This window comes from Gorilla gorilla, chromosome 17 (assembly GCF_029281585.2).
Source record: "Gorilla gorilla gorilla isolate KB3781 chromosome 17, NHGRI_mGorGor1-v2.1_pri, whole genome shotgun sequence".
NCBI lineage: Eukaryota > Metazoa > Chordata > Mammalia > Primates > Hominidae > Gorilla > Gorilla gorilla.
The window spans coordinates 78,311,552-78,339,017 of NC_073241.2; the positions used below are offsets into that span (position 1 = coordinate 78,311,552).

Here is a 27,466-nt window from a genome sequence, read left to right on the forward strand (position 1 = left end):
TCCCCTCCCACACAGCTGTCCAGTTCCACCATGACCTTTGCCAAGCCATGCCCCGGCTCAGACCCCTCCAGGGCCGGCATGGTCACCACACTGGAGTCCAGTGCCACTGCCCCCACTGCCACAGCTGGGCCCTGGCTACCCCTCTAGCCCTTCACCAGGACATCCCATCCCCACCTCTCCAGGCAAAGCGCACAGCTAGTGTGGTCCCCCACCTCCATCTGCAGCACGCAGCCCCCAGGGGCCCTAACTCACCCCATCTTCCCTCACAGGGCTTCCCTGCTGTCCAGTGTTGGGTGAGAAAGGTGGAGGGGACATGTAGCCCCGGATGGAGGTGCAGCACCAACGAGAAAGCTCCGGCCTGCGGGAGGGACGCTCAGGCTTAGGTCAAAGCCAGGAGCTCCGGGAAACCTGGGTTCCCCCGCCACGTCCCACGGAGGGGACACACCCTTCTCTGCCTGATGGCAGGGCCCATGGTAGACACAACCCATGACCTCACCTCTCCTGGCTCCAGGGCTCAGCCCTGCCCACTTCTGGAGAATTCCATGACTCAGGTAACAGAGGAGGGGCCTAGCCAGTCTCAGAGCCAAGGTCACACCGCCCTACACCTTGCTGTCCCCACAGCATCTGCAGGAGGGGCACACCAGGACCAGAGACCCAGGGAGCAGCCTCACCAGAGGGAAAAGAGCCTGTAGAGTGGTGAGCTCAGGTTTGCAGCTCCCGCAGGCAGGGCATGAGGGGCTGGGAGGCGGGGCCTGGGCCTGGCGTCAGGGAGGTTACCTAGCAGACGGTCCCACAGTCCACACTCAGGGCTGCCAGGTACGGCTGCATGGGTTGTGCACTGCTTAACTGTAGAGGGCGCCCCACACACAGACTTGACATGCTGGCTGGACCACAACGTGATGGCCCTGATTGTTACACACAGACACACACACATGCACATGCACACACACATGCAGACACACACATACATGCACACACATGCATACTTGGGTCCACACAGCCTTTTTTTTTTTTTTTAAAAAAGAGGTGGGTCTTGCTCTGTCACCTAGTCTGGAGTACAACGGTATGATCATAGCCCACTGTAGCCTCGACATCCTGGGCTCAAGCAATCCTCCCGCCTCAGCCTCCTGGAACTATAGGTGTGTGCCACCACACCCAGCTAGATTTTAAAATGCTTTTTAGTGGCAAGATCTCACTATGTTGCTTAGGTTGGTCTTGAACTCCTGGGCTCAAGTGATCCTCCCGCCATGGTCTCCCAAAGTACTGGGATTACACACAGCCTCTTGGGGAGTTATATCACACCTGTGTCCTAATGGGCTCACACGGCCTCTGCCCTGTTTAAGGATGGCAACAGTGAAGTAAAGGAGTGACTGTTGGGCAGGGGAATGGGCTTGGAATGGAAGAGCTGACCTGAAACCACTTTGCTGGGCCTGCCACATGTTCTCAAATATCAAAATCATCATCACAGCCCTAACTAGGACCCACTGGGCCAGGGCCGGGGCCACCCTCTCCACTGGCCATGGCATCAGCTGAGTGGAGCCACTTCCCATTCTCTGAACCTGCCTTGATTTGGGGCTGACCAAGCCCTTGCTCATGGTGTCCCCAAGCTGGATCTCCCCCATATGGACTTTGAGGCACAGCTGAAATGTGACGTTGCACGTGGAGGCTGCCCTGGCCCCTGGAAGGCCTGCACCACCCACCCCCGAGGCTGCAGGCTCTCCCTTCCCTGGGCTCCCGCCTCCCCTCCCACAGGCGTGCCCATGCCTTGCCTCTTAGGAGCTCCCCTCGGGATAACACTTCCAGCAACACACACCTGTGAGGCATGGACCATGGATGCATCAGGCTCTGCTCTGAGGGCGCCACCTTGCAGCACGGGCTTAATCTTCGTAACAGCTTTGCGTGAACATCAATTATTACCTCCATTTTATAGATAAGGAAATGGAGGCCCTGAGAGGTCCCACAGCCAGTATGTGCTGGAGTGTGATTGGAACCCAGGTGGTCTGTCTCCGGGGTCCATGTTCTTCAGCCCCTCTATGATGCTGCCTTCCCTCTTTTCAGGCTCTGGAGTGAATGGTCATGGAGCCTTGGCTTGGTGTGCTGGACACTTGCTTGGTGCCCTGAGCCACCACGTCCAAGTCCAGCTACTGTGAGGTCCCATGCTGGGAGGAATCCCAGGCCCTAGGCCAGGTTCCAGCTGACAGCCCCGGCTGAAGTCCCAGACCACAGCCAGCGTCGCCCCCCAAGACGTGAGGGAAGACATTCACGTACAGGTCATTTTGGCCCCAGCTTTGGAGACCTGCCAGTGAGCCCTAGACATAATGGACAGGGCAAGCTGCCCCTTCTGCGCCCTGTCCAATCTCCTAACCACAGAATCTGGGTGCATAAGAAAACGGTTGTTTGAAGCAGCTGAGTTCTGGCGTTACTTGTCATGCAGTAACTGATAAACAAAACAGGTGCCACCTGCTTCCTGCCCACCCTGTACAAAGACTCCTGTCACCACGGAGCCTGGCACCTCTGGGTGGCTGAATTCATTGTGCTCATTTCTGCGTGACCTTTCTTCACCTCTCAGCCCCATTCCAGCCTTCTCGGTGATACCCTGGCCCTTGGCTTCTATGACCCCTTCTCCCTTCTGTTCCCTCCTCCTCCTCCATGCCTGGGCCTCAGTTCCCCCCAAGGAGCTCCCTTCTGTCCAGCACCCCTAAATGTGGGTGTACCCCAGGATCTCCACCTTAGCTTATGCTTATCTCCCATGCACAGGACCCCAAATCCATGTCCCCGGGGCAGACCACATCCTGGGTGGCCTGTGGGACGTCTCCTCGGCAGCCCAAAGCACCCTGGCCCTGGCCTGCCTCTCCTCCCGAACCTCCTGCGGCCCTTGTCCTGGTCACCTGGTCTACTGAGCCGCCTCTGGGGTGCCGCAGAGAGATGGTCCAGGGAGGGGCTGTGCAAATCAGGCCAGGCTGGAGGGCTGATGGGGAACCCTGGGGCCTTCATCCCCAGGAGGAGGCAGAATCAGAGTTCACAGGGAGAGAGCTGCCTGGGAGCAGTGGACCCCACGTTTCTGCTTCAGGGATGGACAGCTCTGCTGGGTGAGAAGAAAGCTCAGGCTGGCGGGGATGGCAAAGGAGCTGCTCTCGGACCCCCAATCCTGTGTGTGGGTGGGTGTATGTTGGGCAGGGAGTGTGGAGTGGGGAGGGCCCCTGACAGAAGAGGAAAGCAAAGAAACGTGGTTAAACAGGGAAGCACTGAGGGTCAGACCAAAGTAATGAGAGGTGTCTGGTGTTGTGGCTAAATTATGTCCCCCCAGTTCCTCCATTGAAGTCCTAACCCCTGGTACCTCAGAATGGGATTGTGTTGGAGATGGGTTTGTTTTGTTTTTGTTTTTTTGAGACAGGGCCTCACTCTGTCCCCCAGGCCAGAGTGCAGTGACATGATACGGCCCTCCCCAGCCTCTACCTCCTGGGCTCAAGAGATCCTCCTGCCGCGGACTTCCTGGTAGCTGGGATGAGGGGTATGTACCACCATGCCTGGCTAATTTTTGTATTTTTTTGTAGATACGGGGTTTCACCATGTCGCCCAGGCTCGTCTCAAACTCCTGGCCTCAGCCTCCCAAAGCAATGGGGTTACAGGCATGAGTCACTGTGCCTGGCCCAGAGATGGGGTTTTTAAAGAGAGGTAGTGAAGTTAAAGTGAGGCCATATCGGTGGGCCCTGATCCAACATGACAGATGTCCTTAAAAGAAGAGGAGATTAGGGCACAGATAAGACTCAGACCAGGGGCAACCATGCGAGGCCGCGGCAGGAATGTGGCCGTCTGCAAGCCCCACCACTAAGGGCAGCTGCTCCAAGAGCCAGGCAAGGCCTCTCCAAGAGGCCTCAGGGGCAGCCAGCCCTGCCCATGCCCTGATTATGGACATCCAGCTTCCAGAATGGTCAGAAAATACACATCTGTTGTTTCAGCCGCCCTGTCTGTGGCACTTTGTCATGGTGGCCTCAGCGCGTGAATACACCTGGATTCCACGTGGAGCCGGGAGAAGGGGTGTGTGAAGGGTGGTTTCAGATGAAACTGTGCCTTCCACCCCCACCCCCCAGACAGGGGGTCCTCAGGGCTGCCCACACCCCCTCGCCAGCTGGCTCTGTAGCCCCTCCCCCAATTCCTGAAGGTTCAGTCCTTTGCAACATGCAGTGAACCTAAAAGGAAATCTGGAGGTCCTTTAAGAAACACCTCCCCACCCCACCTCCCAAGATGCTGTATCAGCAACAGCCTCCGAAGGTGCCCAGACACAGATGCCTGCATGAACACAGCATGACTGTCATCTGTTAGCATCCCAGTGTTACAAACTTGTTCTAAAATTGCCCAAAGGACATGGAAAATAGCCCCGCTTTGAAGATGTGTGCATTTTGAGATGGCCGTCTCGCCACATCTGGTTTCCTGGTCTCTACGCCCAGGAGGAGGCTGAGTTGGGGCTTCCTGCTCTCTATGGGGTGGGGAGTGGCTGGTTTGAGGATGTTTCTCTGCCCTGGACACCCCCTGCTCTGCCAGCTCTGTCCTGGTGGGGCTTTAACTGGTGCAGCCAGTGGCTGGGCGGGACCGACCCTGAGCAGGACTCACCTCCCTGAGTGCCCCCTCTCCACACACCCTGGCACCAGCCTCTCCCAGTGACAACAGATCCTTCAGCCCCTACATCCCTCAGCCAACAGCCCCCTGCCAAGTGGAAGCCTCCTCCTAGCCTCAGGGTGGGCCAACCTCCCCTCTGGCCTCCACGGCCTCTGAGGTCTGTAGGGAAGAATGTCATCCCCATTATGCAGACTGGTGACCGGGCACAGGAAGGGCCAGCTCCTCATCGCTGACGCTGGTGTTTTGTTTGTCCTGTGCGCTTGGCAGGTAACGGGAATGGCAGGACTGTGGTTGAGCTTTGGGAGCCCGGGAAGGAAGGATACTGGAGCTGGGCTGATCCAGGGCAGCTTCCTGGAGGAGGCGGGATTTAAACTGGTCAATGAGGTGAGTCCTCCTCAGACGTGGCTAAGACCCAGGCTCTGGCCCCAGGCAGTTTCTTCTGCTCCCTCTACACTCACCCAAAAGACAGACAGCCCCACCACAAGGCCCCCCATGCCAGGCTCTGGGCAGAGCTCTTGGGGCTTAGGTGCTGCTCTGCTCCACTGCCTGGTCTTTGCATCTCTTCAACACACACCCAGGGAAATTCCCTCCATGAGGTTGTCATCCAGGTGAATTCAGGTCGGGACCAATATTGCTGGCAGCCTGCAGTGACAGTCGCCACCACTGAGCCCCTGCCATTTCTCCATCCCCTGCTTCCCGGGCACTCTGCATCTGTCATCTTGTGCTCCACATTCCTGCTTCTACAGGCTTGGCATTCCAGGTACAGATGGAGAAACTGAGGCTCAGAGAGTCCAGTGACAGCCCAGGCACACAGGTGCCCCTGGGTAGCCAGGCAGCTGCTCCAGGGCCAGGTTCTGTCCAGGGTAGCCAGGTGGGGAGGTGGGGAGCACCCTGGTCTCTGCCCCAGCAGTAGTGGCCAGGAGGGAGCCAAGTGTGTGGGTATCAGCTTCCGTGTTTTGGAACTCAGTGTGGCCCCAACCCTGTGCCATGGCTCCTTGGTCTCAGGAGCATCTGGTCACCTCTCCTGTCCAGATGTTCCTGGGGACCTTACAGATGCCAGCATGGCGATGGGGCTCCTGTGTGAAGCGCATGGCATGACGCTGCCCTGAGGGGCTTCCTAACATCATGGAGTCAGGGTCCCGACTGGGACACTGTGGGCCCAGGGAGGGGCATCTGACCAGCTGGGTTGGCTGCAAGGACAGCTGCTGAGTCTGGCCTTGAAGGGGGACAGTGACTGACCAGGGAGATGGGACAGAAAGGGTGGTTCGGACAGAGCAGAGGCAGGGGGACGAGTGAGGGTCTTGGGGAGCTAAGGCTACACCCCTCCCCTGAGACATCTCTCTGCTCAGCCCTGGCCCCCAGTGGGGTGGGTAAATAGTCTAGCTCAGGGCTTCCTTGGGACCATCAGCCCTGAGTCGGCACTGGGGTCCAGAGCTGGGAGCCTGCAGACCTCTCCCAGGCTGGGGACTCCACTCTTATCCCTGGAAGGTTTTTGAGTCCCCCAGGCCAGGCGGGTGGGCCCCTTCAGGAGCTGGGCTGGGGCTGGATTGGGGAGGGTGAGCTATGGCAAGGACAGATGTTTCCAGTTTGAGGTCTCGGGCTGCCATCAATTGTTCCACTAAACCCTGTTTCCTATTAAGCAGACTCCGGGAGATGGAGAAGTTGCCTTCCATCATGCAGTCTGTGTGTGTGTGTGTGTGTGTGTGTGTGTGTGTGTGTGTGTGTGTGTGTAGTGGGTGCTGAGGACTGGCTGGGGAGGCCATGAAGGGCTATGGACATGTCTGTTCTCCATGCCTCCTGGCCAACCATGGGCAGAGCTGGCCTTTGTCCTGGGAACTGTCCCTTGGCTCCGGAGCAGCTTCATCTGACTGAAGGGCTGAGAGCCGGGACTTGGGAGGGCTCTGGATGGGGATTCTCACTACACACCTGGCCATGACCTTCTCCTCTGCCCGTGGGCAAACTATGGTTGGTCACCTGCCCATCCCTGCGTTCCCTGTCCTTCTTCCTGAAAGAGTCTGTGTTAGTCTGTTTCATGTTGCTATAAAGGAATGCCTGAGGCTGGGTAATTTATAGAGGTTTGATTGGCTCATGGTTCTGCAGGCTGTACAGGAAGCATGGCACCAGCATCGGCTCAGCTTCTGGTGAGGCCAAAAGAAGCTTACTGTCATGGCTGAAGGCGAAGTGGGAGCCAGTGTATCACGTGGCGAGAGAGGGAGCAAGAGAGCCAAGGGGGAGGCCCCAGACTCTTAAATGACCAGATCTAACTAAGAACTCACTCATCCCCAAGGGAATGGCACTAAGCCACCCATGAGGGATCCGCCCCCATGATCCAATACCTGCCACCAGGCCCCACCTCCAACATTGGGGATCACATTTCAACATGAGATTTGGAGGGGACCAACATCCCAACCATATCAGAGCCTGATTAATATCCTGGGACTCACTCTCCTCTCCGCAGCTAAGTGGGCTGGCCCCCGACCCTGATTCGGTGCCATGATGGGGACTCCTGTCCTTGCCAATAATGGTTTAGGAATGGGTGTGGGAAACAGGCCTGGGCATGGAAATGTGAAGGGGCCTCTGGGAGAGGAGCCTCACTCCTGAGCTGTACTCCAGATGAGATCACGCTCTGATGTAACACCAGGAGCTGTGGCAGCCCTCTTGTGAGTATGAGGGAAGCCAGCCAGAGGGTGTCAAGTACAGAGGGACACAGCATAGGACCTTAGGATGGCACTGAGCTGCTGCCTTCGCCCTCACTGGGGCTTCCTAACCTGTGAGATGACACCAGCTCTGGTTTCCTTAGGGCTTACCATTTCTAGACACAGTGCTAAATGCTCACATTATTCAACCATTATTTCTTGTAATCAGGTAGATTACAAGGTGTGGGATGCAGATGTGCAGAAATCACACATAAATCCCTGCTCCCTGAGAAGGTACATTCTCCATTTAAAAAAATATAGTCTTGCTCTGTCATCCAGGCTGGAATACAATGGCACAGTCATGGCTAACTGCAGCCTTGACCTCCTGGGCTTGAGGAATCCTCCCACCTCAGCCTCCTGAGTAGCTGGCACCACAAGCACACACCACCATATGTGGCTATTTTTTTTTTTTTTTTTTGTAGAGACAGGGTCTCACTATGTTGCCCAGCCTGGTCTCAAACTCCTGACTTCAAGTGACCCTTCTATCTTGGCCTTCCAATGTGCTGGAATTACAGGTCCAGCCACATTCTCCATTCTTTGAATGCTGTTTCACTTAAGCCTCAAACCATAGCCTAAGCTGAATTGCACACATCATGGTCTGTCTTCGAGACACAGTCTCCCCACATAGAGAGGGCTCTCCAGACAGTAGAGGCTGGAAAGCAAAAGGCTTCATTCTCCAGGCACTTCTGAGGCTGGGGTTCTGCATTCAGCCCAGCTTTCTCCAAGAAGGGCCACCCAGCTGGGACTTGGAAAGTGGAGTGAGCATTGGGTACGGCAAGTACGTGGGCATGCGGGCAAAGTAGTGGCCCTTGGCTTCTCTGGGGTCATTGTGGGCAGAGTCTCACGACTGGTCTCTAGCTGCATGGCAGGATGCCGAGTGTTGGGCAGGGCAGCAGCCATGTTGCCTCTCAGTCCTGGGGAGCAGTTGGGAGTTTCCCCTGGCTGGGTGTCATCCAAGCTTAGGTCCCTGGCTCACCCTGGAATTGGGTAGCTATCTAATATTCAGAAATAAACCCTTTTTTCCCCAAATTAGCTCAAGTAGATTACATGTTTACTGCAAATAACATCACCTAAAATGCACTTACGGGAGATGGCTGGTGGTAGATGGTGGGAATTCACCCAGCATGGGTAGAAAGCTGGTGTCTCTTGTTATGCAGTGGAAAAAGGTTAGGTCAAACTGTTGCCTCCTGTATGTAGGAAGGAAGGCCACAGCCAGACATGAGGCCGGTGCAGTCACAACATGGAACTTTCTTCGGGCTCCTGTTCTCTGGGGAGGGTGTGTGGTGCTCTCTGCAGGGGAAGGCGGCTGTGCGTGGTGGATGTTGGATAGGGAAAGGGAGACATCATTAAGTAACATCCTCCTTCACCTGCATTTCCCCACGGCCCCTCCGGTGCACCAGGACCCAGGAAATAGAGCCCAAGCAAAGTCACGGTCTTCCTGGGCTTGCGAGTCAGAGGGTGCAGGTTGGGGTAGCCAGTGTGGCTGGAAGAAGAGGGACAATATACTAGAGAGGAAGGAGCCCCAAATTTGCCAGTAATTCCTCTTAAGTCACTGGCTAAGCTGAGCCTGTGCAGAGCAAGACTCCAACCTAGAATTTTGAAAACATCTTCAAAAATGAAGATAAAAGAAAGGCATTTATAGATAGACAAAAGCTGAATTTGTCATCAGCATGGTGACCACCCTGTCCTGGGTACCCATTATATCTACCAATGAGGAATAATCACATCATCATTTTTGGCAGCCACTACACACAACTGGAACTCCTAAATACTGTCCTGAGTGAAGCCACCGAGTGAGACTCATTTTCCTAAACCCAAACCACCAGACGCAAAGGCTGAGCTCCACGATGGTTCCTGCCACATCTCATCCCTGGGACTCAGCCCGTTCCTCTCTCCGGATCCTCTCTATCATATGCTGTATTGAGTAGCCCCGTCACCTCATCATTCACAGATGTGGAGAACATTCTTTCTATATCTTCCTCCACACGCTGATAAAACTGTTGTACAGGGCTGGGCTGAGAAGCAGAGACCAGAACCTTCCCTCTAGAAACCATCCTCAGATCAGTTCTCAAAGTGTCTGGGATTGGCACAACTTTGCATTCTTAAAAACTACTGAGGGTTCCTAAAAACTTTTGTTTATGTGGGTTAGATCTGTCCATATTTATTAAAAAATTAAACAGAAATTTAAAAATAGTAACTCACTAAAGAGTAACAATACTAAACCCATGACATGCTAACATAAATAACTTTTATGAAGAATACTATGTTTCAAAAGAAAAAAAGATTTGTGAAAAGAGTGGCATCGTTTTGCATTTTTGCAAATCTCTAGTGTCTGCCTTAATAGAAGACAGCTGGATTCTCATATCAGTTTCCACATTCAATCTGTTGCAATATCACACACATGCAGCTTCTGGAAAACTCCACCAAACACTCATGAAGGAATGAAAGAGAAAAGGCAAATAACATGATGATGATGATGATGATGATGATGATGATGATGATGATGATGATGAAAGCACCTTAGGGATCCCCAGGTCTCCTGATCCCACTTTGAGAACTGTTGCTTAGGTCACCACCTCTCCATTGGCGGGTGCCCTAACCCTCTAGTAACCCTGCCCAAAGAAGCAAATGGCCTGTTTTCGATGACTCTAACCTTGTTCCACCACACCTTGGTATAGGAAGATGTAGAAACTGAGCCCCCAAGAGACTGTGTCAGCCTGAGCTTTCACAGTTGGCACATGGAACTGAAACTCAGGCTCTGGAGTCAGGAAAGATGATCACGGATGGGTGCCCACCCCCAGGCCTCCGTGATGGTTTGGCTGAATTACGTCCCTGGCTCACACGCTAATCTGTCTCATCTCCCCAAGTGCAGTGAAGGACCCTGGAGGCCAGGGAGGAGGTCTCTTCTCTGACAAGCTCTTCCTGGGCCCCCTTCAGGGACAGTGAACCCACTCTATCAGCTGCAATAGCAACATTTTCAAGGAAGCAATCCATGTCCCCATCCACATAGTGGGAGCTGGGTGCAAGGGGCTCCTCGATGTTCCAAAAAAATAAGGATTTTGAGGACAGTGGTGGGGTGTGGGAGAATGATGAGATCTGAGGTGCGGTGTGACTTCTCAGCCTCTTTCTCTGTCTTTCCTCTATCACGGGTGGGGCTGGGGCCCAGATGAGTACAGGCATGTGAGAAGATGGAAACGTGAACTGTAATGTCATGAGGATGTCACCCCCTTACACAGTGTCTCATGTAAACGTCCCGTTTCACAAGGAAGATGGTGACGTCACGAAGTGTGGGGGACTTGCCAAGGCCACGCGGCCAGTGAATGCCAGAGTAGGGTGAAGAGTGGAGTTGCTTCCCCAAAGCCCAGGGTGGCCACGAGGGCTTTACATTTAAGTGTCTCTCCATGGCCTTGGCTCAGAGCTGGGGGCCCAAAGCCCAGATAGCAGCTGCCACACGTGTAGAGAAATTCCCTGTCTTGGGTTGGAGGCCCCTCCTCTGCCTCAGGAAGTGGTAAGAACACAGACCAGGAATCCCCATGCTTAGGGGGATGGGGCCCTTCTCATGGCAGGCAGTGTTCCTGGCTGGGTGCGGGGGGTCGCCCTGCTCATGCTCAGGTGTGAGGCCTGACAGCACTGGGCAGGGGAAAGCGGCTGGGGGTAGAGACTGGGCTCATCAGGGCTTACTGACACCTACTGCCTTTCTGTGGGGTGGGGAGATTTTGGCATTCATTTCAATGAACGGCCATTTCACTGGGCTCCATGCATCAGTCGGTAGAAATTCATTTAACAGTAACCGAATATCCAAGAGGAAAGCTTGAGAACTTAAGAAAAACAACCAACTCAACCTCCCAGAAGCCAGATCTTCTCTGTTTCATTCATTGTTTTAGGACTAGTTACAATACTGTTCCTCTAGCAAGACCCATCTAGAATTTAGTGGGTGAGGAAACATTTAAGAGAAATGACTAACTTATTCTGAGGTAAATTTCTATCAGTCTTGTTTAAAATGCAAATTAGCTTTAGATTAGCTTTAACAGTTTTAACTGTAAAATCTAATAAACATACAGAAAATACACAAGATGAAAATGAACAGTTCACTGATTTATTGCCAATGAAACACTTACATGACCACTGGCCATGAGGAAATAGAACGCTGCCAGCTTCCCGAGTCCCTCCTATACCTCTCCCAATCACGGTCGCTTCTGTTTTCCCAAAAGTAACCCATATCCTGGCTTTCACATTAGGCATGTACTTGTCCTTCTTCAAAGTTTTACTACTTAAGTGTACATCCCAAACTATAGGTTTATTTTGGCCTTGTTTCCTCTATGTAAATGAACTCATACAGTATGTATTCTTTTGTATCAGTCTTCTTTTAGATGCTATAATATTTGAGTTTCATCTGTGTAACTGAATGCAGCTGGTTATTTAGTTTTCACTGCTGTATAGTATTACATTGCATAGATATATTGCTATTTATTTACACGTTCTACTGTTGATATTCCTGGTGTTTCCAGTTTTTAGGTATTATGAATAATTGCACTATCAACAGTCTTGAACCTGTTGCTAGGTCTTAGGGGATGAGTATCTTCAACTTTGGTAGATATTACTAAACAGTTTTTCAAAGTGCTATCAATTTATAGTCCTACATAGACTACATGTAGGGTATCAGATTTCCTGTTCTTCCACATCCTCACAAACACTTGATGTTGTTGACCTTTTTAACTTAGCCATTCTGGTGAGTGAGTAGTGGGTATCTCATTGTGGGTTCAATTTGAATTTTTCCTTGATTTCAGCATTTTTCCATGTTATTGGTGAACTGAAAACATTTTTGAGAAATGCCTGTCTTTTGCCAATTTTATTTTTCCTCATTGAATCCTTTATATAGTCTTTATTTGACTCCTTTGTGGTTCTATACATTACAAAGATCTGCTTTCACTCTGTAGCTTACCTTCTCACTCTCTTATTGATGTCTCTTGTCAAACAGAAGTTCCTAATTTGACTGTAATCTGATTTATCTGACCTTTTCTTTACGGTTAGTATTTTTTGTTTTCTATCTAAAGGACATGAAGATAGTCTCCTATGCTTTCTTCTAGAATATTATGGTTTAACATTTCACATTTAGCTCTATAGTCCCCTGGGAACTGATTTTGCAGACAGAGTGAAGTAGGGGTCAAGATTCATTTTCCCTTCACTGTGCCAACGCCATTTATTGGGGAAAAAAATCATTTCCCCATTACCCAGCAGTGTCCCTTTTGTCAAATCAATTGTCCTTATATATGTGGACCTTTAAGTTCTATTTCATCAATATGTTTTGTCTACCCTTATAACAATACTAAACTTAGAGTAAATTTGTAAGTCTTTGTTTTCGTTTTGAGATAGGATTTTGCTCTGTCACCTAGGTTGGAGTCCAGTGGTGCAGTCTCAGCTCACTGAAACCTCTGCCTCTGGGCTCAAGCAATCCTTCTGCCTCAACCTCTCCAGCTGCTGGGACTACAGGTGTGCACCACCACACTTGGCTAATTTTTAAAATTTTCTGTAGAGACAGAGTTTCACCATGTTGCCCAGGCTGGTCTCAAGCAATCCTCCCACCTCAGCCTCTCAAGTGCTGGGATTATAGGTGTGAGCCACTGCACCTGGCCTATAGGTTTTAATTAGAGTACATCTGTAAGTTGTAGACATCTAGCAATGTAAGTATGGGCTTTATTCTTTTCCAAGGTTTTCTGTGCAGTTTTAGGCGTTTTGCATTTCCATGTAGATTTTAGAACCAATTTGTCAAGTTTTCCCATTCCCCCAAAATACTGGGATTTGGATTGAGATTGCATTGAATCCGTAGATCAATTCTGAGATATCGAGCCTTCCAACTTATGAATCTAATGACCCTGGAGTGGTCCCTTATTTAGGGAACCCTTATTTAGATCTTTAGTTTCAATCACACTTTATTTTAGATTGATCTCTGAGTGAGTATTTATTATTTATTTTTTTATTATACTTTAAGTTCTAGGGTACATGTGCACAACGTGCAGATTTGTTACATATGTATACATGTGACATGTTGGTGTGCTGCACCCGTTAACTCATCATTCACATTAGGTATATCTCCTAATGCTATCCCTCCCCCCACCCCACGACAGGTCCCACCCAGTGTGTGATGTTCCCGACCCTGTGACCAAGTGTTCTCATTGTTCAATTCCCACCTATGAGTGAGAACACGTGGTGTTTGGTTTTCTGTCCTTGGGATAGTTTGCTCAGAATGATGGTTTCTAGCTTCATCCATGTCCCTACAAAGGACATGAACTCATCCTTTTTTATGGCTGCATAGTATTCCATGGTGTATATGTGCCACATTTTCTTAATCCAGTCTATCATTGATGGACATTTGGGTTGGTTCCAAGTCTTTGCTATTGTGAATAGTGCTGCAATAAACATACGTGTGCATGTGTCTTTATGGCAGCATGATTTATAATCCTTTGGGTATATACCCAGTAATGGGATGGCTGGGTCAAATGGTATTTCTAGTTCTAGATCCTTGAGGAATCACCACACTGTCTTCCACAATGGTTGAACTAGTTTACAGTCCCACCAACAGTGTAAAAGTGTTCCTGTTTCTCCACATCCTCTCCAGCACCTGTTGTTTCCTGACTTTTTAATGATCGCCATTCTAACTGGTATGAGATGGTATCTCATTGTGGTTTTGATTTGCATTTCTCTGATGGCCAGTGATGATGAGCATTTTTTCATGTGTCTTTGGCTGCATAAATGTCTTCTTTTGAGAAGTATCTGTTCATATCCTTTGCAATTTCATTTTCTAATTGTTTATTGCTAGCATCAGAAATACAAGTTATTTTTGTCTGTGACCTTGTGTCCAGAAACCTTGTTAATTTTACTAGTTTATTGGCTAATTCTTTAAATTATCTATATCCTCAATCATGTCATTTACAAATAATGATAGTTCATTTTCTTCTGACCCTGCCCAATTAATTTAAAAGGAAATCTTGCCATACTAGGCCAGGAACTCAGGTGATAGTTTTCTCAACGTATAGCAAAATTGAATATTGTACAGTGTACATTTGTATACCCACCATCTGGATTCTACCATTCTAGATTTTACCAAGTTTACTATATCTGCTTTATCACATATATATCTATCCATCAAGCCATCCTTTTTTCCCTTTTCATGATGCATTTCAAAGTAATTTAAGGTACCAGTACACTCCCCACTAAATACTTAGGCATGCATAGCATCACCTAGCGACATTTTGAATAGAAGTGATAATAGACATCCTTTTTTTGCTTCTGATCTCAGAATGAAAGCTTTTGATATTTTAAGTATGATGCGTTTGCTGTAGTTTTAAAATAATATTTATAAGATTAAGATAGCTTCCGTTTTTCCTAGTTCGCTAAACATTTCTATCACTCAAGACTGCTGAATTTTATCACATTTTCCCCTGCATTTATTGAGATCATTTACTTTTCCTTCTGTATTCTGTGAATAACTCTTTGATTTGTGAATGACAAATCCAATTTGATCATGATGTATTTTTACACATTGTTTTTGTAGATTGCTGGTTTCTGTTTGCATCTATACCATGAGGACTGGCCTATAATTTTCCTTTCTTGTATTGTTCTTGGCATATTCTTTATATCTAAGGTTAAGCTGTTTTCATAAAACAAATTAGAAGGTTTTTCTATTTTCTGGGAGACTGTCTAAAATTGGCATTATTTCACTCTTAAATGTTTGGTTAAATTCACTACTGAAGCCATCTTGGTCTGTAAATTTCCTGTGGCAGATTGTAATTACGGACTCAATGTATGCACTAGATATAGGATGATTCCAATGTTCAGGATCTTTTCATGTCAGTTTTGGAGAGCTTTTTTTTTTTTTAAAGAATTTGTTAATTTTATGCAAAATCTAAAAACAACTTTAATAAGGCATACTTAATATATAAAACTGCACATACGTAATAAAGTGTACAATTTGATTAGACATATGTATACACCTATCACTGCAATAAAGATCATTTCAACTAGATTTAAAATTTATTGGTATTCATAATATTCTCTTAAATATGTATACATATTTTTGAGACACGGTCTCTCACTCCATTGCCCAGGCTGGAGTGTGGTGCCATGACCACAGCTCACTGCAGCCTCTACCTCCTGGGCTCAGGTAACCCTCCTACATTAGTCTCTCCGGTAGCTGGGACTACAGGCACACACCACCATGCTCAGCTAATTTGTGTGTGTGTGTGTAGAGACAGGAGGGTTTCACCATGTTATCCAGGCTGGCTCTTAAATATTTTAAATGTCTGCATAATCTGAAGTAACTTACCTGTTTTCCTTTCTGATATTGGCTATTCCTCTCTCCTGCCCTTTCTCCTTCCTTCTTTGATCAGTCTTTTAAGGGGTTATGAATTCTTTTATTTATTTATTTTCGGACGGAGTCTCGCTCTGTTGCCCAGGCTGGAGTGCAGTGGCACAATCTCTGCCCACTGAACCCTCCACCTCCCAGGTTCAAGCAGTTCTCTTGCCTCAGCCTCCTGCGTAGCTGGGACTACAGATGCCCACCACCACGCCCAGCTAGTTTTTGTATTTTTAGTAGAGATGGGGTTTCATCATGTTGGCCAGGCTGGTCTTGAACTCCTGACCTCAGGTGACTCCCAAAGTGCTGGGATTACACGTGTGAGCCAACATGCCCAGCCAATGAGTCCTATTAATCTTTTTACATCCTTTTAAATAACCAACTTTTGACTTTGATTCCCTTTATTGTATATTTGTGTTCTATATCAGTAATTTGGCTTATTTTTGGGTTTCATGTGCTGTTTTTAAAATTTTTGAGGTAATTGCTTAATTGATTTTTAACCTTTCTTTTCTAACATAAACATTTAAATATATATGTGTGTGTGTGTATATATATATATATATATACATATGTATATATATATATATATACATATGTATATATATATATATGAACAATAGACACTAGGGACTCCAAAACGAGGGAGGAAGGGAAGGAGAGAGGGAAGCAAGTGCTGAAAAACTTTCTATTGGGTACTATGTTCACTATCTGGGTGACAGGATCATTAGAAGCCCAAATCTCAGCATCACCAATATACTCTTGTAACAAACCTGAACATGTACTCTTTAAATTTAAAATAAAATTAAAAGACATCTTCTGAAGCATAGTTTTATTTGCATCCCACAAGTTTTTTCTCTGTTAGTTTTGATATGTAGTATTTTCATGATCAGTTCAAAATATTTCAAATTTCCATTAACATTCTGACAGATGGGTTACTTGGAAATCTATTTCCAAAAATATGAGGATTATAAAATTATCTTTTTGTAAATAATTTGTCTTGATTCTATTATGGTCAGAGAACGTATTTCATTTGAAGTATTTTCAGGTTTGTTGAGACTTTTTTTCTGAGACAGGGTCTTGCTCTGTCACCCAGGCTGGAGTGCAGTAGTGCAATTATAGCTCACTGCAGCCTCAACCTCCTGGGCACAAGTGATTCTCCTGCCTCAGCTTCCCAAGTAGCTGGGGCTACAGGCACATGCCACCATGCCGTTAATTTTTGTATTTTTTGTAAAGGTGGGGCCTCACTATGTTGCCCAAGCTGGTCTCAAACTCCTGGGCTCAAGTGATCTTCCTAACTTGGCCTCTCAAAGTGCTAGTATTACAGATGTGAGCCACTGCGCCTAGCCTGTTGAAACCTTTACAGCCCAGTATTTTGGAGTGTGTGCCATTTGTGTTTGAAAAGTATGTTATTGAGTTTGGTGTCCTACATACATCCATTTGGTTTGCTCATTTCATTGCTTAAATCTTCTATAACTTGATTTTTGTATGCTAGTTTTTTTCTACCAATTAACAAAATAGGCATGTTAAAATATCACTCTGGTTGCATATTTGTCTAAATTTCCTATCAAATTTTCTTTTACATACTTTGAGTTTATATTTTAAGTGCATATAAATTTAGATTATCTTTCTAGTAATTGAATTGACCCTTTTATTTCTTAAAAAAATTATTGCCTTAAAGTTTACTTAAATATATCTACGCCACTTTCCTCATGGTTACTGTTTGCTGGGTATGTATTTCTCCATCTTTTTCTTCCAAAATTTCTAAATTCATGTTCTAAAAATGTCTCCTGTAAATAGCATATGGTTTAAAACAAGGCTGACAATATTTGTCAACATTTGAGCATTAGTCCATTTACATTTAGTGTAATAATGGATTTATCACAAATATCTTGCTTTCTATTTGTTCCACCTGTTCTGCTTTTTCTTCTTTCTTAGACTCTTTTGCAATTCTTAAATCTTCCACTGAATTGATTATTCGAATTCTCTCTTATTATGTGGAAAGCTATACACTTTTATTGATATCTCAAATATTATCATGCATATATGACTTATCAAAGACTAATATTAAATGAATTTTTACTCTCTTCTTGGACGATGCCAAGTGTCTCAGAACACTTAAAATTCCCACATAAATCCTTTTATTTTCATACACTTTATTTCTCTATATATTTAAAACTCCATAAGACATAATTATTGCTTTATGTAGTCAATATTTATGTGTCATTTTCATTGCTCTTCAATCTTTCCTAGGGCTCTGTCCTTACGTTTGGGATTATTTTCCTTCTGCCTGTAAAACACCTTTTAAATTTTCCTTTAGGGTAGGCGTGCTGATTAATTCTTCTGTTTCTCTAAAAATGTCTTCATATCCTCTTCATTTTTGCAGGATATTTTCCCTGATTAGAAATTTTTAGGTTGGCAGTCATTTTCTTTCAGAACCATAAAAGGCAGTATTTCACTTCTTCCATTGTTTCTGCTGAGAAGGAGCTGTCAGTCTAATATTATTGCTCCTTTAATGGTTATATTCCCTCTCCCACCCCAGCAGGTCTAAAATATTATTTTCCTTTGGTCTTCAACAGTTTTACTATGATGTTTCTAGGTGTGGGTTGTTTTTATTTATCCCACTTGGAGTTTGTGGGAGGGATTCTTGAATTTTTGGTGTGATATCTTTCATGAGTTTTGGAAAAGTTCTCAGCCATTTGTTTAAATATTCCTTTCTTCTACTCTTTTGAGATGCCAACTACCCTGCATGTCTGAGCAGGTCAGACATGCTCACTGTACCCTTTAAGTCTCTTACCCTCTATTCTCCATGTTCTGTTTTTTTTTACTATATAATTCCTGCTCCCACCCCTCACTCTCAATTTTTCATCTTACTCATTCTCTTTTCAGTTATTTCTAATCTGCTCTTAAACCTGTTCACTGTTCTTCTCATTACAGTACTTTAGTTATAGAATTTCCAGTGGACCTTTTACAGTTTCTAACTCTCTGTTGAAATTCTTGACCATGCATCTCATTTTTTTGAACACAGTAACCATAGCTGTTTTAAATTCTGCGACAACTGTATCTGGAGTCCGCTTGGATATTTCTATTGTCTGTGTTTTCCTCTAATGGTTTTAATTCAAGTAATTAATGTTGTCTGGTCTTCTCCCATACCTGGGTATTTCTGATTGCAACACTGCAGAAATAATTTGAGGCCTTGGGTTATGTTTACTTCCTCCACAGAATTTGCATTTGCTTCAGTTGGGCACCTGAAGGCATCAGTAATCTGGTTTCATCTCGGACCACATTCAGGTACTGAGGTGGTTTAGAAGTTGAACTGCACTACCCATGAGGGATAGTCCAATGACAGTAATGGAGGACCAACCCTCAAGCTAAGGACAACTTGGAAATCTGGTAAAAATATTTTTAAAATTTGCTTGAAGGATCCCAGAGTCAACAAGATAGTTAAGTATTACTTGTCCAGCTCTATGGGGCTGCTTTTCCTCTGGGGGATTTTGCTAATGCCAGAGGCTGTGTCTGAGTAGCTGACATTTAGACAGCCTTGTGAAGTTAGATTAGGGGTTGAGTATGACCTGGCCAAGGGTCTTGGGGCTACTGGTGAGTCTCCCTTGCTTTGGGTGGGAACTCTGAATAGCTATACGCTAATGAGATTAAATTTTATGCTTTAATTCATACAAAATAAATATGCATTATTTGCTGTGGATTGTGTGTTATAATCTACCTCTCAGTTCTTCATATGCATAGCTAGCTTAGCTCTTCATCACTGAATAGAAACTGACCTCTTTGACTCCAGGAGGTGATGTAGGACACTGGAATTGTTCTGAATTTGGAGTCAGAAGGCCTAATGATCAGTCCCTAAAATCAAGTGGCAACTACTGACATTGCAGGATAGTGCCTAGGAAAGAATTAAGAGACCCAAAGGGTTGACCTTGCAGACTCCAGCCTATGAAGTATCAGCAAGTGCCAAAACTAATTTATGGCTCTGCAAAAAAGCACAGGGTGACTCAATGATGCAGAGAGCTCTACCACCCAATGCAAAACCCTGGCTCCCCGGAATCTAAAGGACGAAATGTTGCTTAAAGTATGATATATTAACAAGTCCAGTGCTTAAAAGTTTCCCTCACTAAATATTTCTCTTGGATGTACCTTAGCAAGCTCTTAGGAAGTTACTGAGTGTTCTGATGCTGGTCCTGTGTCCTTTCCACTTTCTATCGTCTACTTCCCAGCTCCTGTGCTTTCCTTCCAGAGAGAACTGTGTGTGCAGTGTACTTTCTATGCTTCACCTTCAGGGACCTTCTCTTCTTTCCTTTCTCTGTCTTTGTCCTTGAGCTGTGTTGTCTGCACTGCTGAATGGTGGCAGTCCTGCTGCAAGGTTGTTGTTCATAGACTGTATGACACCAGCCTCAACGGGTGACTGTGGGAACTAGAGGTAGAAATCTGAAGCTCTTCTGCAAAGTGCCTTGAACTCTTGATAGGGAAGATGCTACTGAAAGGGACAAATTCTTTTAAAAGTAAATATTGTGGCAGAAGTCTTTGTTGATAAAATGACACAACGCAGTAACAGCTTCAGATCTGGGGTAAAATCAGATGCCAATTTCCATCTGAACACACGATGATCCTGTGTTGCATCATTACACATTTTTACTTCGTGTAAAAATTTCTAAGCAAACTAATACTCAAAATTAATGCAAGTATAATGAAAGTTTATCATTCAGATTTATTGCCATATAATAAATCTTTCACAAAAATCAGGAAGAAGCCTCTGGTGACTTTGCAGAGCTGAGGCAGTGATGCATGTGGTGGGGCCTCCCTCCTGAGCGGGAACCAGGACTGGGAGCATCACTTGCAGGCCTCCATGGATGCTGCTGCCCCAGCTGAGCTGTTAGCCAGTGAGTACTTCTACTGTGTGATGAATGAGAAAAGGGAAAGAGGGGAGGGCAATCAGGGTTCTGGGGGCACCTCAGTGAGCCCAGAGGCCTGGAGGAGAGGCTGTATGATTCCCCAGTCAGGCCTACCTTGGGAGTGTGCCCTCTGTCAAGATGACTGGGTTTTTGAAGGGCCTCATTTCCTCACACGACAAGCACTGACAGTCCTGCAGCCCAGGGACTGTCCTGTGGCACTGCCCAGCCCTCAGACTCAGAGGACAGTTCTGTGGTCCTGCCAGAAGCTCAGCTGTTTCACATGACCCTTAAACATTTAAACAATTTTTTGGTTTAAAGGAAAAGGAAGCCAATCAAAATGCTTTGGAAACAAATTAAAGTTGCAAATTATTTCCCCACATAGTAAATACATATCCTTGCTACCTGAAATGATAATCATCACTCCCCCTGCTGGCTGAGAGCGCTGCTTCTCCTCCTTCAGACTGGCTCTGCCACAAAGCTAAGTATTAGTAGAAGTTGTTGCCAAGCCTCACCTCTAGCCTGTACATGGGCTCTGAGGTGAACACAGGAGTCAGAGTCCCCACTCCAGCAGTGACTGGAGGAGGCCTGACAGAACAAGCCCCTTGGGGACACGAGGCAAGCTGCACTCACCTCTGGGACCCCACCACGGATGGGCGCTCCACGAGTCCCTTGGCCTTAGGGAACCTCTGTTTCATTCCAACCAGACGAGGATAGGGAAGCTTCCTGCCCTACCTCGACAGCCTCTAAGAGCGCAGCTTGGCCAGGCCTTCCCGTGTGGAGCCCACACAGTGGTGCACTGAGAGGCTGTCAGTGTTTTGACCTTTTACAGAGCTTGGGGTGACTGAGAATGGTTCCTCCGAGGCCCTTGGAAGATTTGATGGACTCGAATAACACGGGCCTGCAGCCCTGGGACACGGGACAGGAGAAGCCAGCCCTGACACAGATGAGCTGGCAGTGGATTCGAACAGTGTGCTCAGTCTCGTCTGGGCTTTTGTGCTTTCTATGTTGAAGAGCAAATACTTTTTCTTTGAGAATGAAACTAGGCTCCTTATCTAGACTGTCAAGGGGCCCGTGAGGACACAGAGTGTGACTGGAAAGGAAGGTCCCAACTGGCCCTCAATGTGGCCCCAGTGGCTGTTTCCCTGCAAGAAGCTCCTTCCTTCAGCTCAGGCACCAACACACGGATCACACCGGCCCAGAAACAAAGAGCAAAACATGCTTTTCATCCCACGTGGAATACAGTATGAACAAATTACTCTCCTTTTTCTATTAGTGTGGGTGAAGGAAAAAGACTGTTTTCAAATGAAGCTTTTCTTTTTCCCAATGATTAACACAGAGTAGATTAACTTAATTTGTGCTACACTCCAATTTAATTCCAGCAACAGTTCACAGGCCATATTCACAGAAAAGTTAATCTGGGCTTCATGAGAAGTAGCCATTTTCTTTTTCTTTCTTTTCTTTTCTTTTTTTTCTTTTTTTTTTTTTTTTTGCGAGACAGGGTCTCACTTTGTGGCTCAGGCTGGAGTGTAGTGGCACGTTCTTAGCTCACTGCAGCCTTGAACTCCTGGGCTCAGGCAATCCTCCTACCTTAGCCTCCTGAGTAGCTAGGACTACAGGAATGTGCCATCATGCCTGGCTAATTTTTAAGTTTTTTGTAGAGATGGGATCTCACTATGTTGCCCAAGCTGGTCTCAGATTCCTGTGCTCAAGGGATTCTGCTAACTTGGCTCCCCAAAGTGCTGGGATTACAAATGTGAGCCACTGTATCTGGCCCATATTCTTTTTTAAGGAAAGATGCAGAGGTGTTAAAGATTAATATCAAATTGTCCAGGCATGGTGTTTATGAAATTATGGGCCCTCTGACAGGCAACCAAACACACATGACTTCATTTCTTTATTAATTCCTGCCTCATCATCTTTTCTCATTGATGCTCCTTAATGTCAAAGAAATCTCTCTCTCTCACACACACATAAGACCAAAACAAATATCTTGAACATGCAAAAAAATAGTCTACGCTTTTGAATAGTGTGCACTGTTGAATAGTGTACACTGTTGGATAGTGTGCACTGTTGAAGTGTGATGTGCCTAAGGCAACAGGATCTTGGGAAAGCTCTAGATTTTTGGCTTCGAAATAAAACTGCATGTTGAATAGCAGGTTTTTACATTTATTATTGTTGTGTATTTCCTCCCCTTTTTGCACTACTATCTACGCTGAGTTATCTATTGCCAGCTGGCGCCAATTCTCCAAATCAAAGTATGTGAGGAAAACACACTTGTGCAATCCTCTTTAACAGAAGATACACCAAGTAATCTGTCTGTCTACTTCTGTTACCCAGAAATAAAAGAACTTGAAGGGCTGCTTGGCTGGAGGGGTCCGGGTGGGAGAGCATCCTGCCCTCAGTCGGAATCCATGGTGAACAGCTGGATGTCCTGTGGATTCCAGTACAGGCCGACTGCTGAGTTGTAGACAAGAGACCAGACATAGGGGATAAAAAACTCCTCGGGCTGCTCCTCTTCCACATATTTGAATTTCAATTCTGGAAATTTCTGCAATGAAAATAAGATGATTTTATAATCCCACAGTTCCATGCACAAGCAAAAGCGGTGAGAGTTTGCCAGTGGTGCTGTGGTGTGCGGGGAGCCCACCCACCCCTGCCAACTGGTCACAGGGCGTGAGAGCTCTGGGGCTTTAAAATATTTCAGCTATCAAATGGCTCCTGAGAAAATGTGAATTACCGACGGAGAGAGCAAGTAACACAATGGGTCCTGGTTGGCTAATGTCAGTTTGGCTGATAGTTCCCTGCTAGGGACCCCAACAGTGGTTAAGGTATGATGAGAAATATCCTAGCTGAGACATGGACCCTGCCTGGGAGGCAGACAGGACTCAGGCTGATATTCCCCAGAGTGCAATGCTAGGGACTGGCTTTTGAGAGGCACTGTCCTCAGGGTTCCGCCATTCTGGAGGTGAGGACCTTCCCCTTCACAATCCTGAGCCCTGACCTGAAGGGGTAGGCATGTGCCACCGGTGGAGGGGGGCTACTCTGGAGGAGCGGGGGTCTGGGGTGGCCAGCTTTCTTGGCCATAGCTTGGCCTCAGTCTCTTCCTCCCTGGAGGCAGGAGCAATGGCTTTGGCTTTGCGGAGAGGGAGCCCGAGGCTGCTCCTCATGGAGTCTGGGAAAAGGCCTAGGCCTGGCTCTACAAACACATCGCAGGTGCCCTGGTCTGCAAACTCCAGTCCTCTGTTATGTAAGGAGTCGTGCAGCTCAGTGGCCTAAGGCGGCACTTGCGTTTTAGCACATCACTGGGATTTGGGCTTTTGATTTTCTACTTTTATTCCTGGCCTATTTATTCCAGCCAGGGCAGAGGAAGTGATTCCACTTTCAGCAGCTTGAGGAGTGGCTAGAGTCTACCCAAGGCCCCTGGGCCTCTCCTTTGCCAAGGCGTTGCTGGCAGGAGTGGCTGCAGCTTGGTGACCCTTGTCCCAGGTTGGGTGGGGAGAGAGGGGACAGGGTCCTGGGAGGAGGAGGATGGTGGAAGGCTGAGGAAGAGGGGGCTGAAAGAGAGGAAACCACATACTTCCCCACATGCATCCACAGCCACACTTATTATACTATACTGGAAGACATGGCCCATAGGGCAGAGAGGTTTTTATCTGTTTTGTCAGCTGCTGCATCCCCAAGGATATTAGCCAGGCACTTAATAAACTGATGAGTGAATGAATCAATGAAGCAATCAACCATGTATTGAGGGCCAACTATGTCCCAGACACACTGTAGATGCTTTGTATGTATTATCTAATTTAGTCCTTCTTATGGGAGTCCATTCATTTGTTCATTCACTCATTCTTCATTCTACTGACTATCTGCTGGCAGGTGCCAGGCAGGCACTGTGTGGGCCAGGGCCTAGAGATACGGGGGTGCGGCAGCCAAACCCAGCTCCTGTTCTCATGGAAGGTAAATCTTCATGGAGGAGAGAGACAGAAACAGCAGCAGCAGCAACAAAAAACCAATAATAACAGGGCAGCAAGGCAGGGAAGGACAAGGAGCCAGAAGGGAGGAGGTGGCAGCCAGACGAAGGGGAGGTGAGCTCCCCTGGAGGGCCCCACACAGGAAAGGCCTGGGTGTGAGGCAGGAGGCACAGCATGCTGGAGGCTAAGGAGGGGGTGGGGGAAGAGCACACACCGGGGAGCAGAGGCCAGACTGGGGAGCTGCACATAAGGTCCCGGAAGCCTCTGAAGGGCCTGAAGGCTATGGCATGAGAATGGCACTGTGCAGTGGCTGCTCCCATCACAGCGGGGAGAACTGGAGGGCACAGTGCAGCAGGCAGGGGCAGGAGCCTAGTCCAGGGAAGGGGGAAACAGGCCTGAACTAGGATGATGCTAGCTGGGTGGATTTAAAAGATATTTAGGAAACGGGAGGAGCAGGTAGAGGAGCTGCATGCGCGCACACACACACACACACCCACACCCACATCCCCACATACACACCACTCACATAGACACACACACAGACACACCCAGGCACGCACACACAGATAAAACACACAGACACGCACAGACACACACGCCACAGACTCACACACATAACACAAACACAACACACACATCCATACCCACAACATATACACACAGACAACACACCCAGACATGCACACACACACACAATACACACACACCCAGACACGCACATACAAACACAGACATGCACACACACACACACCACAGACAAAACACACAGACACAGACATATACACACACACAGTACACACAAAACAGATACCCACACACTCACATGCAGACACACCCAGACACACACAGAGACACACACACACAGACATACACAAACAGACATGCACATACAGACACACACACACCAGACACACAGACACAACACACACAGACACACACAGTAACAAGAATTTTAAAATAACATTTGCAGTGATTAAGACTAAAAGCATCTGGACCACGTATAGTAGCTCACGCCTGTAATCCCAGCACTTTGAGAGGCCAAGGCAGGAGCATCACTTGAACCCAGGAGTTAAAGACCAGCCTGAGCAACCTAGCAAGACCCTATCTTTACAAAAAATTTAAAAATTAGCCAGATGTGATGGCGCATGTCTGTAGCTACTCAAGAGGCTGAGATGGGAGGATTGCTTGAGCCCAGGAGTTCGAGGCTTCAGTGAGCTAGAATCATGCCAGTCCACTCTAGCCTGGGCCTAAGAGTGATATCCTGTCTCTAAAAATAATTAAACCAAAAAATTAAATTTGAAAAATAAATTTAAGAAAACCAACTAAAAACATCTAAGTGCTGGATCTTCAGAGTTCCAGAATGATCAGAGAGGAGCAGAGTGAAGCAGCAAAGACTTTGTGGCAAGAGTTACATCTTGAAAAAGTGTAAGAATTCCTAAAACGGAGGGTGTTCTGGCCATTGATGTAACTCCAACACACAGCCCCCATCTGCTATGGCTTCAGTGATCAGCAGCTCCCCACTTTGTGGCTACCAGACTGTTATATAAATAGACGCCAAGCTCTAGCACTACCTAGGCCTAGATCTCCCCACGCCCTGCACCCCCACACTGCAGTCCCCTTTTCAAAAACTACTAGTTCTAGTTCAATGAAACCTGTGCCTTTTCAGACCATCAGTGTTTCCTTCCAGCTCTTTGCCATCATCAGCGCAGGCTGGAAGTCTCAGTGTCTGCTGATGATGTTGCTCATGACTGCAACGGAGGGGACAACTTCTTTAGCTGGGCTCTTTGGCTCAGTCTGGCTGACAAAGTTTGATCAGCTCAGGATGTGGCACCACTTCCAGCACTTGCTGACACGAGCCAGAGTTCAATGAGGCCCCAGCTTCCTTTTTCTTTCTTTATTCTTTCCCTCCTCTCAGCTGACACCTAAGGCCCCCAGCTTTCTACTCCCTCCTCGTCCACTCCTGAAGTCCCCTTGCACCCCACCTGCCCTGCACAGTGCTCTCGGGTGTTCCCTAACTGCTGGGGCGGGGGGGGGGGTATCCTAGGGCCTGGAGAGTTTGGGAGCCTCCTCATACACTGTGTTGATTCCAGCCTGACATGGGGTTCTCAGGTATGTGGGTGCTTAGAGGGAAGTCTTTGTCATGGAATCAGGTGTCTTAGAGGTACCAACACGATGATGTTCTTTTCTGTGAAAAATCTGCATTTGTAGCAAGAGGGGGGCAACAAGTAGCTCCCACCGACCCGCGCTCCCCACACATCATGCCGTCTGAAGCTCCCACGGCATCCTGGTCAGTCACCAAATGTCCCGCTGAGGCCAGTGCCAACCCCATGAAGAGAAGGTAAATCGGAGCTCAGAGAGGCTAAGTGCTCGGTGCAAGGTCATGCAGCCTGCTGGAGTGGAGTCAGGTTTAAAGCCTGGGTCTGACTGTGTGCAAAGTTAGTTTGAAAAGTGACATCAGAGTTCTGGCCACCCTAATGCTTCATCCTTAAATCTGATTCTCTTAGGCTCCACGAAACCCTTCTGGGTGTGAGGTACAGAGCTCAGCACGCTGCTGGTCCTTAAAAAAAGAACCACACGAGGGCAATAATCACGAGAGGACTGTGGTGCTATGTGAAGAAGAAATGAAACTCATCCATGATAATGGAGACGAAAATCCTAGTTCTTAGGACGGCCTCAAACTTTAGAAAACCTCACACGGACTCAGAGAGAAGAGAGGGGCTAGGTGGGGGTGCAGAGTCCCCCAATGGCTTGTTTTCATTGGAATAATAACATCTTACATTTCTATGTGGTAATATCGCTGTTAAAATGCACTTCTCATTGTTAGAAATAAAAATGACTCAAAGATGTGAAAGCTTTTCTCCATTCAGTGACTTACGTGGGGGTTTTCCCATGAAGGCCTTAGGAGAGGCTGTGAGGCAGCTTATGCAAGGCTGC

At 47.3% G+C, this 27,466-nt stretch overlaps 1 protein-coding gene and 1 long non-coding RNA gene across 10 annotated transcripts in view; one reads left to right on the forward strand and one right to left on the reverse strand.

The window, feature by feature from the left end:
* The first annotated feature begins 2,551 nt into the window (after positions 1-2,551).
* On the forward strand, positions 2,552-27,383 carry LOC115931435 (uncharacterized). The gene is made up of 5 exons (XR_004067925.2): positions 2,552-2,588; positions 3,071-3,158; positions 4,885-5,001; positions 18,886-18,954; positions 27,037-27,383. It is a non-coding gene; the product is annotated as an uncharacterized lncRNA (long non-coding RNA).
* DYM (dymeclin) overlaps positions 22,710-27,466 on the reverse strand; it is a 410,032-nt gene continuing 405,275 nt past the window's right edge. For all 9 annotated transcript variants that reach the window (XM_031003621.3, XM_031003623.3, XM_055368706.2 and 6 more), the window contains one exon: positions 22,710-23,112. In XM_031003621.3, coding sequence (XP_030859481.1) covers positions 22,963-23,112 — 150 coding nt within the window. In that variant the 3' untranslated portion in view covers positions 22,710-22,962. The remainder of the gene's footprint in view (positions 23,113-27,466) is intronic.